The sequence below is a fragment of the Scomber japonicus genome, chromosome 17 (assembly GCF_027409825.1).
Source record: "Scomber japonicus isolate fScoJap1 chromosome 17, fScoJap1.pri, whole genome shotgun sequence".
Classification (NCBI taxonomy): Eukaryota; Metazoa; Chordata; class Actinopteri; order Scombriformes; family Scombridae; genus Scomber; species Scomber japonicus.
This window is the reverse complement of record NC_070594.1, coordinates 25,172,407-25,186,912: the sequence shown is the minus strand read 5'-3', so window position 1 is coordinate 25,186,912 and position 14,506 is coordinate 25,172,407. Positions and strand designations below refer to the sequence as shown.

The following is a 14,506-nucleotide window of genomic DNA, read 5'->3' as shown; positions in this document are numbered from 1 at the left end:
GGTTAGCGCTATCACTGCACAGCGAGAGGGTTCTGGGTTCAAACCCACCAGACGGCTGCGGCCTTTCTGTTCTACCTGTGCCTGCGTGGGTTCTCTCCAGGTACTCCGATTTCCTCTCACAGGCCAAAAGCAAGCAGCTTAGGTTAATTGGTGACTCTAAATTAAATAAGTGTGAATGGTTGTCTGTTTCTATACTTCAAGTTAGCCTTGTGATTAACTAGCGACCTGTCCATGGTTTACCCCGCCTCCTGCCCAATCTCCAGCAGAGATCGGCTCCGGCTCTCTCTAGAGGACCCTCCTGAGGATAAGCAGTAAAAGAGAATGGATGGACATGTGGTTCTACTCAGAATATGCCTTTTGGACCTGTTCTTGACTCAAACCCAACTGGACCAGGAATACACTGGTAATCGACTAAGATGAGTTGACAGCAGTTTTGAAGAAAAAAAACTAAAAACAGAGCTTGTTGAGACCAAATCAATTCCAAGTTCAAAGGTTTGGAGATACCTAAATGATTACATAACATGCTGAATTTGAACTAAATCCAAAGGCACATTGTGTTCTGTTTCCTGGCTAAATCACAACTACTCTGCATTGCTGACACTGCACAAAGTTACCTGATTATATACTGTGCATTTATTTTGGCTTAATTTATAAGAAATGATGGTTTATCACAACTTACAATCTACAATTTATTCTAAACACTCCCACAGCTGGAGTAGAAATAGAAATAAATGCCCTCAATATTGAATGAATTCTGGTTCAGGAGTTCTGATATTAGACTGCCATTATCTTTTGCATGCAAAGCTGTTCTCTGAGCCTTCATATCACTTTGTGAAAATGGAAAAAAAGGAGTGAAACCTTTAGAGAGAGTTGCATAAGCGAGTCGAGTCCAGCTGTCGCCCCCTCCTCCACACATTCTCACCGTCCAGTTGTCTGCTAGCTTCACTTAGGAAAAGACATCACTCATCAAGATACAGCACCAATGAACTCTGATCACTGAGGAAGGGTGGTATGTGTTTGTGTGTTTGTGTGTGTATGTGTATTTTTCAGTATATATCCATGTCAGTCAGAGCTCTAACTACAACAACAGCATGATTTGAATCTGATAAAAGACTATATAAAGAAAGATGAAAATTAAGTGAAAATTTGATGACAGTCAGATGTTTTAGACAAAGAATAAACAAGACATAAAATATTCATGAATTGGGCAATGAGTTACATTCTTATATAGCACAAAGTAGTCATGGTGCGTCTGTCTGTGTGCAGCTCAGCGGGTTTTAATCAAAGCAAGTGTATCAGGGATTATTTTCTAACCTTCACTCACTGGAGATTTAAGATACTCCAAATCACAACACGTACCGCTCATTGAAGACAAACACCACAACATTACAACCGCTGCAGAAACCTACCCAAGTCTTAAAAAACTGTTAGATAATGTCATTGTTATTTTTAAAGTGTGAAAAAACAACCTTAATGAAAGTATCAGGGTTATCTCAGATTGGGCATAAGTGTCTGCATTATAAAACATTGGCATTTAAGTTTGAAAGAAATGTGTGTTAACCAAGAAAGGAAAGATGTGAATGAGTTACATTATAGGAATGTAGTTTCTTGTGTCTCTTTGATTCTGCAATTCAATTTTAATAAGTTGCCTGTTGCAAATACCCAAACTTTATGGAAGTGTATAATTGCTAAATTGCTGGAATAACCCTTTAAAGTTGCATCTAACAAAGGCTGGGAGTGTTGGTATCAATGGGAAAAGTAGAATCTGCTACCTAACCACAACCAGTATTTACCCCTCTCAGCTGTTATTTAGTCCACATACACACACACACACACATACACACACACACACACACACACACACATTGTATCAGTGTTTAGGCACATGACCAAAAAGTGTAGTTTTAGTCTTACATGTTTGTCTGCACTGACAACAGGTGGTTGCAATCACAGCGGAACACAGGGTCATTATTCATGGGGTTAGACCATCTATCTATCTCTCTCTCTCTCTCTCTCTCTCTCTCTCTCTCTCACACACACACACACACACACACACACACACACACACATTAAATGAGTAAAGAGAGGTTTTCTGTGTTTCCTGATCTTTTCCTTCACTCTGATCCCTACGCCTTTATCTGCAGTAACCACTCCATGATTTAAACAAGCTTTTCATGTTAAAAAAAAAAACACAACATAGAAACTCCTTCATCATTTCACTTCAGTGCTGGCTTTGCCAACAAATCTTGTTGTGGTTATGTTTTGTTGGATGCTTTATTTTGCTTTGAGTTGTTGAGTCTGGTGTGAAGTGATTTATTGCCTATTTTGTACCGGAACAAATTAATAAAGTAATGTAAACAATGTGGAAAAAAACACATGACAAATTATAATATGAGGAAGAGAGAACAGTAAAGCAGTACTGGACAGGGTAAGTCATGATAATGAGTATTGCAGCTGTAGCCTAGCTGCTGCTCTGGCTTTTGTTTCACTCTTGGACAGTGACTTTTAAAACCACGCAGTGAAAGTAAAGTTGCTTCATTCAGTGACTTAACTCACTCCTAATGATGAAGCACAATGTATTCACATACGCTTTTGTTCATCTTTTTTCTTCTTTTTTTTTTTACAAAGCAACATCTGCAGTTACTCCATTCATCATTTAAGCGCCACACCAAACCTTTCTCTCCTCATGTCAGGAAAAGCACGCTGCAAACCTAACCGCTGTCAGCTTTCACTTACTGCCCCAAACCAGTACAAGTTACAACCATACAACCACCAACAAATATCACTCCCACATTCAGCACCGTGGCACTATCTGCCCGCCGAGAAGAACTGCTGCACTTTTAACCTCACTACAGTGTCATTTAACCACACTTTCTTTTGTTTAAGTGGCGTATCTGTCGTGCTTTTTTTTCCTTCTCTCACCAGGAAACGACTAGTCGTATAACTTGCTAGCTGAGGTTAGCTTACTTACAGTATGTACAGTTAGCTATAGGCTAAAACCTTTAATTCATTCGACTAGTAAAACAAGTTAATACAATTGAGTTTGTACATAAAACTAGATAAAGTGTGTCTCTGTGTGAGAGTGTGTGTGTGTGTGTGTGTGTGTGTGTGCGTGTGTGTGGTTGCCGAGGGTTATAAATTCAATTCCCCACCACACACACACTGTCCAACTTAATGCGTCCATTAATGCGTCCATGGGAAGTGTACAGAACTTTAAACTGTAATATGTGTGACTGGAGGTGTGGCGTAGCTGACAGGTGTTAGACATTAAATCACATTTTCACTCAAAACAGTAGGTGTACAAACTCAAGCTAGCAACATAACTCCATTTAAAGTCATTACATTGTGTATTTATAAAGCCAGTTAGGTGAAATGTAAGCACCTCTAACCTGAACCCCTCTCCACTCTCCCCTCCCCTCCCCTCTCCTCTCTCTCTGTCCCCCGCCCCGACCTGCCACACTCACCTGTCTTGAAGCGGAGGTCATCATCTTGCTCGCTACCGAACTCCCGGAGGAGGGAGAGGAAGAGTATACCGAAGGCGTTCTGGATCCCGAACACCGAGCCGTTACACCACATGGCAGCCAGCATGACAACCCAACCCCAGCCGCCCTCCGGATGCACAAACTCGGGCTCCTCCGCTCCGGGAGCCACCGCGATTTGCTCCGGGACGCTCACTTTGCTGTCCCCGTTCTCCTTCTTCACCTCCTCCGCCTCCTCTGAGCGCTTCTCCTCTGCTGGCACGCCGGCAGGCACCGCATCCTTGCCCGTTGCATCTTCCTGGATATTGTTCCCTTCTGTCATTGTTTTACTGTCAGGTTTAAACTAAAAGGGGGGAAAACAGCAGCAACTTTTGTGATATTGTTAAAAAAAAGAATGAATCTGAAGGTATGTAAGCCTATGTAAGGAAGCTGTTAAATCAAACAGAGGCTTTCAGGTTAGGATGCATCCATTGAAGTGAAGCTGCAGGTCTGCTGGTGGTGCTGGTGATGCAGCATCTAATCCTACAGTAACTGTCACAAATACACTGTTGCAGTATTATAAATAGACAGCGCGGAGGGGCGTGGCTACGTGACATCCTGCAGCTGATTGGACGCTGTCATTTACCAGACCAAGTATTGAAATACAGACAAAATATTTTTTTAATACTCCATACGTTCTGCACCACTAGTAATAAAAATATAACTTTATACTTAAATTCTAATGCTCCCCCTCACTCCCTTCTTTCCTCCCTCCCTTTGGCAGTTCCTTTACTGCTGTTATGAAAGCTCTCCCTTCCCTCTTTCCATCTGCTAAAAATAGACTGAAACTGCCAGGCAAGCAGATGGACAGAAATGCAGATGGATGTGTGCGGTGAGCAGGAAAATTAAAGAAAACGTCGGAATGATGTGTATGAACTGTAGCTGGAGTTTAGAAGACAAAACACACACGAAAATAAGACTTCCAGAAAAATCCAAAAGTATCAAGATCCAACACTGTATTTTTACCTAAATGACTTTCATATAAAAAACTAAAATGTCTCATACATCTATCAGTAATGTAATGATGTCATTATGAGTTTAGATATAAGACAATCAACCATGTTGCTGCTGATCCCACAACTGTTCAACATTCATTCTGTTGCACCTTTATATTACTATTCATTCTCTCTATCAGTATTTATTTATATGTATTGTATGCATTCATTTTTGTAAATCGTTGTAAGTATTTCTGTATTTATTCTTTAATGTTAGCAGACTGAATGAATAAAAAGTGCAAAAGAATTGTGTTGTAGATGAACACCTGGACATCCAGACAGTGGAGAGGTATGACATTATAATCTGCATAAAAGTCTTTAGAAAACAATACTACACTGCTGAGTTTGTACAATAAGTGTAAATGGTGCTCACTGTTTTCTGCATGTGAGCATTACTATGAATGGGTCACCTATTAAGTATAATATAGCTGTTAGCTTGTCTGTTCAGCTGTCCAACAGCAAACTCTTGTGGTGTTACAGTATTTCTGCATATGAGAATATCTTTTTTCCTCTTTTTTTACTGCACAATATTACAACCAATTATACTAATTGTTAATGATATATACATGTCATTTATCTGCCTGTCAAAAATATAGTACAGATTTAATCTCCTGTCATTTTAAATAAACTGAAATTCATAGAAGATTTCCAGGATTGCTTTTACAGCACTGAGCTCACATAAATAAGATCTAGAAATGATAAAAATAACCCATCGGTCTGCTCCCAGTGCAGCTACAGCCACCATTAGTTTTTAATCCTACAAAGATGGTGCATCAATGCGTTACGGCAAGAGGGAATCCTTGTAGTACTGTAATTATTGTCTCATTGTAAACTTCACTGGAAAGCAAGACTGTAAACTACAAATGTGTGTGATAGGAAATAAATAAAACTATGACATTGTTAATGAAAAACAGACTGTTGGCATTTAAACTCTAGGATGTGATCATACAGAAGTCATAAGAGTGACTCAGGCTTAGCCATGACACTGACCTGTATAGGGTATAAGGTATATATATTTATATATTTTATTCTCATACATTTAAAAAAGTCAAAGCAACAAGTTGTTTTATGGCAAGTTAAGTCCTGGAACTATGACAGCTGGGTGCAGTGACTCTGCACAGCTTCCTAGAGTCTGGCAGGTTATAGTTACAGGTTACAGGGAGGTCATCAGGACTATTTATTTGACCATTTAAAACACAGGACAATATTTTCAAATAACACATTTTTTAAAACAGCCACAAGCAGGTGATAGAGAAATTTATTTCTTTTAAAGCCAGTACTGCAGATGACATTTTACCTTTTACAAAAACAAAAATCAAATGTATTTAGTACTTACATAGTAGCGAAACAATTCAATTCCTACAACTGCTAATACATGACATTTGTTGGACTTGATGTCGAACAGAGAACTGAGCTGACACCTTCATGACACTCAAGACAAACAATGACCTGAAGGTCACATGACCAAAAAAGGATGACCAGAAAGACCATGTGGGAAATGTAAGAAAAGGGTAATAGATGTGTGTCCTGTTTGCCTGGTGGCAGCTCACATGGCCACACGCTGGCAGTAACAGCTGCTGCTGATGAGCACACGGTCAGTCTTATACTGGAGGTGACTGTCCAGCACCACCATGGTGGGACACTTGGACACTGATCTGTGTGATTCCAGTCCTCAGCTCTCTACTTTGGCCACTTTGGGTTCCTGTCCATCCTGCTCTTCAACAACAACCTCTCCCCTTCTCTTCCTCAGGCCCTTCATCTTGCGTGTTTGAAGTTTGGTCAGGTCCTGCTTCTGCATGTGCACGCGGCCGAACTTGGTGCCAAAGACATCGTGGGAGATGTTCTTCTTCTTCTTGGGCTGTTAACAGTCACAGAGAGAAGAATTGAAGGACTTGTCAGGCTGAGAAATGTACTTTTTACCATTTTAATCCTTTGGCCATTTCAGAGAAATATTTATACTATACTAACAATACATCTACATTAAATATTTGCTAAGATCAGTTTATTCATAACACCAATTACATACCATACTTGCCTACTACTGACACTTGTCCTTAAATATTTCATCTTTCTACATCATTTTGTTCTAGCTGTTCTTTAAAACCCTATCATGTTCACACATGACTTTACAGCTGTACAATTCCATCAAATTAAAATATTTGGGTTTTTTTTTGCATAATTTCATACACATTTCCACAAAAATGATTGGTATTTGCTATATTTGGACGCTCTGGGATCTCCTCTGGATGTTAAAATAAAGTGTGGTTGAGAAATGTTTGGCTGTGCAGCATGAGTCTGTAGTAACAGATCAGTAGAGCTTAAGGCATTAATGCTCGTGTTAATATTAAACTCACAGGATGGATAAATAAAGCTACGGCTGACTGAAACTGGTCCAACTTTGACAGTGCAGAGCTGAACCTGACGAGCTGAATCTGATATGTTCTAAAATGGTTCCTGGACCAGAAGAGAAACTGTTTATTTAAGTAACATGACGTCCTTTCCTCTGGCGCCACCTGCAGGCCACACTTCAGATTTTTCAATCCAGGGCTGGCAAGAATCTAAGGATTACTCTTCTTTTTTTAAATTGTGTCCGTCATGTCGTAAAATGTCTGATCACGGCCCCAATAATATTATTTATCCATTATTATTCTTAATATACATTTAATTTTACTTCCCATCAAAAGCATTTTAGAAAAGATATCCATCAATTCTATCCATGTGATATTTACCTTCAGAGCTTTAGGCTGTCTGTGAGCTAACTTATACAAGTCATCTGAAGCCAGATGTGTTCTTCTCAAGACTAAATCAAATGATGGTCCGATCTCCTCCATCTCGATCCGTGGTGTCCTGCAGCCAGACTTCTTCAGCAGACACCTGTCATGACACATTACATCAGCTATCTCATTGGGGACAGAGATGGCACCAGAATAAAATGTGCACAGGACATTTAGAAGGGTTCTGGGATTTATCAGTGTGAGTGGTTGCTCTATACTTAATTCAACAACTTCAAGTTTTTAATGGCTGGACATCTACAGAGAACTAGATAGAGCCAATCATGCACCTCTGCTAGACTTTAGAAAAGTAATCAAACCAAATGGGTCAAATTCTGATGGTGAAACTAGTCATTTTACAGGGTTGTGACACTCAAAAACAGCATCATATGACATAGTAATTACATGGCCAATATGTCAAATTGGCTTCTTCAACTTCTCTTTATACATCCATGGTCTGGTATATTATTGCTTTGTCACCATGATCAGTTAACCTGTTTTGAAACCCGTTTTCATTCCAGTACCTGTAGCTACGCATGAATATTTTCCCATCCAGGGCAGTGAAGTGCAGAACATGTTCCAACCCTGCCAGACGTACTGCAGACACATTGGGACCCCTGAAGAAGTCTGAGAGGAAGCACAAAGAAATGGACGACGGCCGTTATTAGCACACCAACAACCAATCATAATAATGACAGCTTCACACAGTACGAGGAGTGTGTACCTATGAGCAGACTCTTCAGGCGTTTGTGCTCGTTGTCTATATCGAAAGCCTCGCCTGCAAAGATCAGCATCGGTTTGGTTCCTTCAGGACATTTACTAGCCTGCAATAGAAAAACACACAGACAGTAGAGAGGAGCTGGATCATACTGCAGTTACGGGCTGTTTAACAGGGCACAGAAATATTTGCTCAGCTGTGTAGAAGCAGCTGATGTCTCCACCTTTCTTGAGTATAAAACAAAGTCACTTTTATATCTCATTGTTCTGACAAACTGAGGTGTATCTTCAGCACACACACACCTCAGTGAAAATATTTTTTAAACAAACTGAAACAAAGGATCAGCCAAGCCATACCAGAGCCCTGTTCCATAAAGCAGGATTACCAAATAAACCAGGCTTACTTCATTAGTCTGGTTCATTTACCAGCAGATCCGGTTCCATAAAGTAAGTTCAACATAGTTCAAGTGTTAAAGCTACAAGTTCTCAACTAACCCTTTAGACTGTTGGTATGTAAGGCTGCAAGCTAGGGCTGCAACAACAAATCGATAAAAACGATTAAAAGTGTTGGCAACGAATTTCATTATCGATTTGTTGTGTTGTGTGCTTAATGCGTCACTGCTATGTCACAGAGCAGTTTACTTCACCTACAGACGGAGCAGAGCGGAGCTGGTATCATGGCAGAGGTGTAGAAAAAGGTCCAACTGAAATCTTCTTAAAGTATAGGAGCAGTTCATACAACATAAAACTAGAAAGTGTGAGCGGCATCCTGCTGAGGTCGGCACAGAGCACACGCACGGTTGGTTTTCTATCACTTTTGCACGTCATGTCAATGATATAATGTCAGTGTGTGGATCATTAACCTTGTAGCAGTGTGCTCCCTCATTCTAGTTAGTGAACTATCAGCTTCTACCTGCTCAGATCTCACAGTCAGCAGTAGGAGATGAGGAGAGCAGCAGGGGAATCTAGCGCACATAGTTAGTATGGTAGCCTACTGATGGAAAAAGTAAAACTAGTAACTACAAAATAAACCACATTTCATACTGTTTATATGCAGTTTCACAGACACATTGTTGTATTTTTCTGGGTTGTGTGTGAAATCATGAAGAATAATATAAAACCAGTCTGTACACCACTAAGGTGAACGGGTTTAGACTTTATTTTTGGTTGACACTGCTGGAGGGTAATACTGATTTATAAGTGTGCTCTATTTGTGTGAAATAGTTTTTTTATTACCATATGTTATAGTTCAGGATATATATATATATATATATATATATATACACACACACACACACACACACACACATATATATATATATATATATATATACACACACACACACACACACATATATATATATATAAATCCTGTTAACAGTTTTATAATTAGCATTTTTCTTGATTATCATTTATTTATTGTTCCAACAGCTCAGGTCCCTTTAAACAACAGAGAATACCTCTTTTTGTGTAGCATACATGTGTATGTTTTTTTGTTAAAGCTATCAGACATTAACATTTAGTTGTTATGGTTAAAATTCTTATTTATAATTTAATATTACTTTAACAGCTCAGGGACACCCAAGCAGCAACTTGTTGTTTGAGCACTTTCTTGCATTGTCAAATTAAAATAATGTTCTGTTTTTGAATGAAGGGGTGAAAATTAAAAATGTTTTTTTTTTAAATCTGATTAATCTAAAAAATAATCAACCAATTAATCGATTATCAAAATAATGGTTAGTTGCAGCCCTACTGCAAACCCTTGAAGGACAGACAGAATGCATTACCTTTATGTCACTCAGGGAGACGTACTTCTCGATTCCGAGTTCAATCATATCGAGCACGTGAAAGTCAAACAAACGGCCTGCAAATAAACCAAAGAAAAAAAATCACACACATGATTTGTCCTCCAGTCGTTCAAAAATGAGAGAAATGATAATATGATGAGTTAACATTCAGCAGGAGTTTCAAGGAGCTTTCAACACTGGGCAATATTTTAATATAATTTTAGCCTACCTAGGAAACAGAAAATATACTTCAATTTTTTTAGTTTGAGTAAATCTCAGGAAGTACCCTCATTAAAATTCAAAATCATACCCAAGACGATCAAGAAATGTTTGACTTTGTGTTTTTTAAATAACCTACATCTACATTAAGTACGGAAATGGATATAAATTGGTCTTTGACAACTGAGTGAGAGAGTGTAGAAATGTTACCAAATATGAGGTTGTTGGGTCTTTTCTTGTTGTGGGAGCCGAACAGAAACAGTGAGCAGTCTGTCTTCTTAGAGAAAAATTCCTAAAGAGTGTAAAAAATGCAGAGTGATGAACCTGGAAAACATGTACAGATATGTAACTGTAATGAAACATATTTTGGCTGTTATGGGTAAACTAACCAACGATGTCGAGTCCTCAAATGGTCGAGTGATGTTCTTCCTGAAAAAGCAAATTCACATTTTATCCAGTGCAGATAACTCCAGACGTTTCCTGACATCAAAAGACAATTCACGGTCTTGACTTGTGTTCTGAAGACAAGTTTGCTGTATTTTAATTTAGCCTTATTCATAATACATTTCAATCCTTTAATATAGATACTGTTATTATTTCCATTGTTCTACTACTAAGAAATCCTTAGTATAATCTAATGACATGAAGTGGCATTTAATATAATTTTATTTGTGCTTTCATGAGCTGATTTGGAAGGAGAAACTACAAAGTGACATCATAAACAAGGGAAACAAAAACAAGCTTACATTGAACATGTTTGTGATTTCCTAAGATATAAAATCACTTACTTCTTGTACAGCACTGCATTGGGTTTTTTCAGGGAATACTGCAACAAAGAGATTTTATATTTCAATTCACGAATACACTTTATTTTGAAATCACAAATCCAATCCAAGTCCAAGTAGATATGCAATACTGGCCAGAAGTTCTTTCTAGGGCTTTTCATGTCTCCCTGGATGATACATGGATGTATGATATATTGTTGATTTATGTATGTAACAACCTAGGTTTCATAGTTTTAGTTGATATCACAAAACCAGTTCCACACAGTCACAACAGCAAAATTCTCTATTATTATTTCCAAATGACAGACCTCATTAATCTCACTATTTGCAAAAATGTAATAAGAATGGATGTTTTTATCTGCCTCACAGAACCTACTAAGCTGTGCTAATTTAAAAGAGAAACTATTGAACTGAGGTGTAAAAGTGTCCTGTTAACTATGGATGAACAACTGTTAACTCAAATACCAAAACAGACTCACATCTATCCAAACGCTTTCTCTCTATTATTATCCCCATGAAGGCTACATTTAATTCATTTCTTTACATCACAATGACTAAATTAACTTTTTAAACTCATATTGGAACAAATATATTGGAATAATAGACAAGCTATTAAATAACTTTGCAATGTGGAGGTTGATAAAAGAGAAAATTCATACTAAAAGCAGTAACTCATTTTTCTGAAAGGTCTTCCTCACTGAGTGCACTGTCAGGTTACTTACTATGTCCTTCAGGGCCTGGGTGATGGTCTGACTGGTGTTCCCTCCTTTCATTATCATAGCAGTCTTTCCATCTTCACTCAGCTTGGGTGCTCTGCTCTCCAAGAAGCGCTTGGACCGCTTTGTCTTAGGTTTTCTGAGGACACAAACAAACACAGGAACAGATGATACACTGCCAGTGCAGATCACTGTTACATCAAATATAAAAAGTTTCCAAAAAAGAGGATGTCAAGAGTTTCATTTAATAACAAATAATATGCTGTTTAAAACATGGCAAGCAAGACAAACATGTTTCAATGTTCATTTGAGATCCTGACTGTTGTTTTTAGACCGACTTGAAAAATTGTGAACCCTAATTAATAAGCTAAATAAACCATTTTAATACACGACCCTTTTACACATTGAAATACCTGTTTGTCATTTTTCAAACTAAATAAACAATGAGTCCATTAAAAAATCTACATATTGTGAATTGCAGATATATCCAGATGTCTAAGTATAATAAAAAGGTAATAACATTAAGATTTCAGACTTTTCTCCTTTAATTGTAAATGCTATGTGGCACTCTAACATTAGTAACATTAGTACAGGCCAGAAACAAGTCATATTATAACTCTATAGTGCAGTTCTATCACTATTCCTCCCTGCTGTATCAGTCTGCGTTATATATAACTGTGTTTAATGTAGACTGTGAAGTTAGTATTTGATGCTACAGTCATTTAGTCGTCATTATGTAAAAATATAACTAGCTATCAGTTAACGTTACATGCGTGTTTAACCGACACCATGCTTGACAGTTTGTGGTTTATACTGGACGTTAATAATAACAAATAACCAACATTATCGTATAAAATAAAATTAGTAACAGTAAGACTTACGTTACACCGTCTAACTGCGTCATTTTCTCTCTTTCTTCGAGTTTCTGCTAAGAGAAACACTCACGCGGCTCCTCTTCCACGTGAGAAAAGCGACGGAAGACAACATTGGCTGTTTCTCTTTTTCGTTGGTGTCAATGTGGTTGATATCCTGCTTCAAGCGCTTTACCGCCATCTAGTGGTAAAAACTAAGCCATACATCACAGCTTGTGGTCAAAACAACGACTGAACACTCGACCTTCGTTCTACACTCCATTTTAAGAGGTAGTTTTGCCATATTATGCAAAACATCCTGAACAATAAGACATGTGCACTTACTATTCCTATGCTCCAATTTTTTTTTTTTGAGGAATCTGATTTTATTGCCTACATTTTCTGTTTTATTTTTTTATTATTTTGTCCTGTTACCATGTTGAAGGTGTTAACCAGTGAAAAGTGAAGTCATGTCTGTTATGTTAACTTCTATTATGTATGTTATCTGTTTTCTGCTATTGTCCTAATGTCACATGCTGTAAGTAACGGTTTTTGTAATAGAGATATTTTAAAGAGGGAAAACGAAGATATACATTATCCTGAATGTTACAATTACTATGACTGTATTTTTAAACATTAGATCTTTGCCAACATATAAATATTTATTGCAGACTGAAAAGATTTCTTCTTACTTTACTGCCACTGAAAAAACACTGAACACACAGCACTTTAAAAGTTAAAGTTAAATTAATTATTTGCAGTTTCCCTGCAGCTTTCCTCTGACAGTCAATTTGAGTGTGACTCTTTCTGTCCTTGTGTTTGTACATACTCACATTATGTCACATCATGCCTTACAAGACAGTGAAATATTACTATTTTGTGAAGTAGATCTGACACCATTCACTGTGCAGAGCATTTATTTATGTGTAATATTCAAAATACATTTATGAAGGCCAGTATGGATAATTGGCACCCCATCGCTTCACTGCTATTAGTAGAGGGAGGACGGCGGAGGTGGGGCTAAAGGGAATATATTGATTGTAAAGTTAATTTAAATGTCCTCAAGATTCAATTTAAAAGTGTTAAAAGGACTGCTTGTGTGTTTTTGTTTGAAGCTTCCTCAATTACAGTTATACTTAATCTTACCACTTCCTCAAATGTTTTCTTGTACAATTGTTGAGGTTTCTGACGAAGAGGTCATAAAGTTGCTGGGACTCTAAAATGTGTTTCAGAAATTCAGAGAGATTTAGTTTTGTCATTTGATTAACATACATGGGATCAAATCTCAAATAATGTCAATGAAGGGGAGATGAGGGTATGCATTACAGACATGCCACCAAATCTAACAGGTCAATGAACTGTTATATAGTGGATACAAGTTTGCAGTTGATATTCTTGTCAAAACTTAATATTTTAGGGATACTGTAATCTATTATCTGTTTTCCTCTGATCATTGAAGGACTGTGGGCCCAGACAGCAATAATGACCAGACATCACATTATTTTAATGAACTGGAGGAAAACTGAATTGCCTCCTCCAACCCAGGACAGGGTGATGGAGTAAGGAAAGGCTCCTGCACATAAAGGAATTCCATACATTCCATTCCTCAAGCTGGATGTTTATATGTATTTATGAGTAAGGATGAGGTGGAATCACATTGATGGGATGGATTTTCATGTAGGATTTTTGTCTTTGTGCTTTCTGTCAGTGTTGAATTTCTTTCTTCTTTACTTTTCCCCGTCCCTGTAAGCAAAACACATATTGTATTTTGACTTGTGTATATGCAGAAAAATAGGGTAGTTATGTTTGGAAATAGGTTGTATATTTCTGATTTAAAAGGATTTAAACATAGTCAGTGGAAAAAAAGACAGACCTGGCCAAGAGTCCACTATCAAAAGTAAGAATACAGCCCATAATAGGTCTTTTTCACAAAAGATGCACTGACATGTCACAGTGTGAAAAGCACAGGTGTTAGTACTACAGTGAATGATAGCTGAATTCCATTTAGCTTCTTCAGTTTCAGGGTCCCATTGTTGCACATGCTGGCTCACTGTCATGCTTTACGAGGAAACCTGAATAGAGCAGAGCAAGCAAAGTATATGAAAATCAACAGGGCAAAGCATTTACTTCTGCACAGTGAGTATATT

General features: G+C 37.8%; 2 protein-coding genes across 2 annotated transcripts in view; both read right to left on the bottom strand.

The window, feature by feature from the left end:
* The window catches only part of slc16a10 (solute carrier family 16 member 10), a 36,503-nt gene extending 32,482 nt beyond the window's left edge, over positions 1-4,021 (bottom strand). The window contains exon 1 of the mRNA XM_053336467.1: positions 3,465-4,021. Within this exon, the coding sequence (XP_053192442.1) occupies positions 3,465-3,801 (337 nt within the window). The 5' untranslated portion in view covers positions 3,802-4,021. The remainder of the gene's footprint in view (positions 1-3,464) is intronic.
* A 1,727-nt stretch (positions 4,022-5,748) lies between these two features.
* rpf2 (ribosome production factor 2 homolog) lies at positions 5,749-12,497 on the bottom strand. Its single transcript, XM_053336863.1, has 10 exons — positions 12,390-12,497; positions 11,515-11,647; positions 10,796-10,833; positions 10,397-10,436; positions 10,218-10,299; positions 9,789-9,865; positions 8,009-8,108; positions 7,809-7,911; positions 7,243-7,387; positions 5,749-6,371 (listed from the first exon to the last, which is right to left on the bottom strand). Exons 1-10 carry the CDS (start codon positions 12,410-12,412, stop codon positions 6,186-6,188), a joined length of 927 nt encoding a protein of 308 aa, XP_053192838.1. The 5' UTR covers positions 12,413-12,497; the 3' UTR covers positions 5,749-6,185.
* Between the last annotated feature and the right edge of the window lie 2,009 nt (positions 12,498-14,506).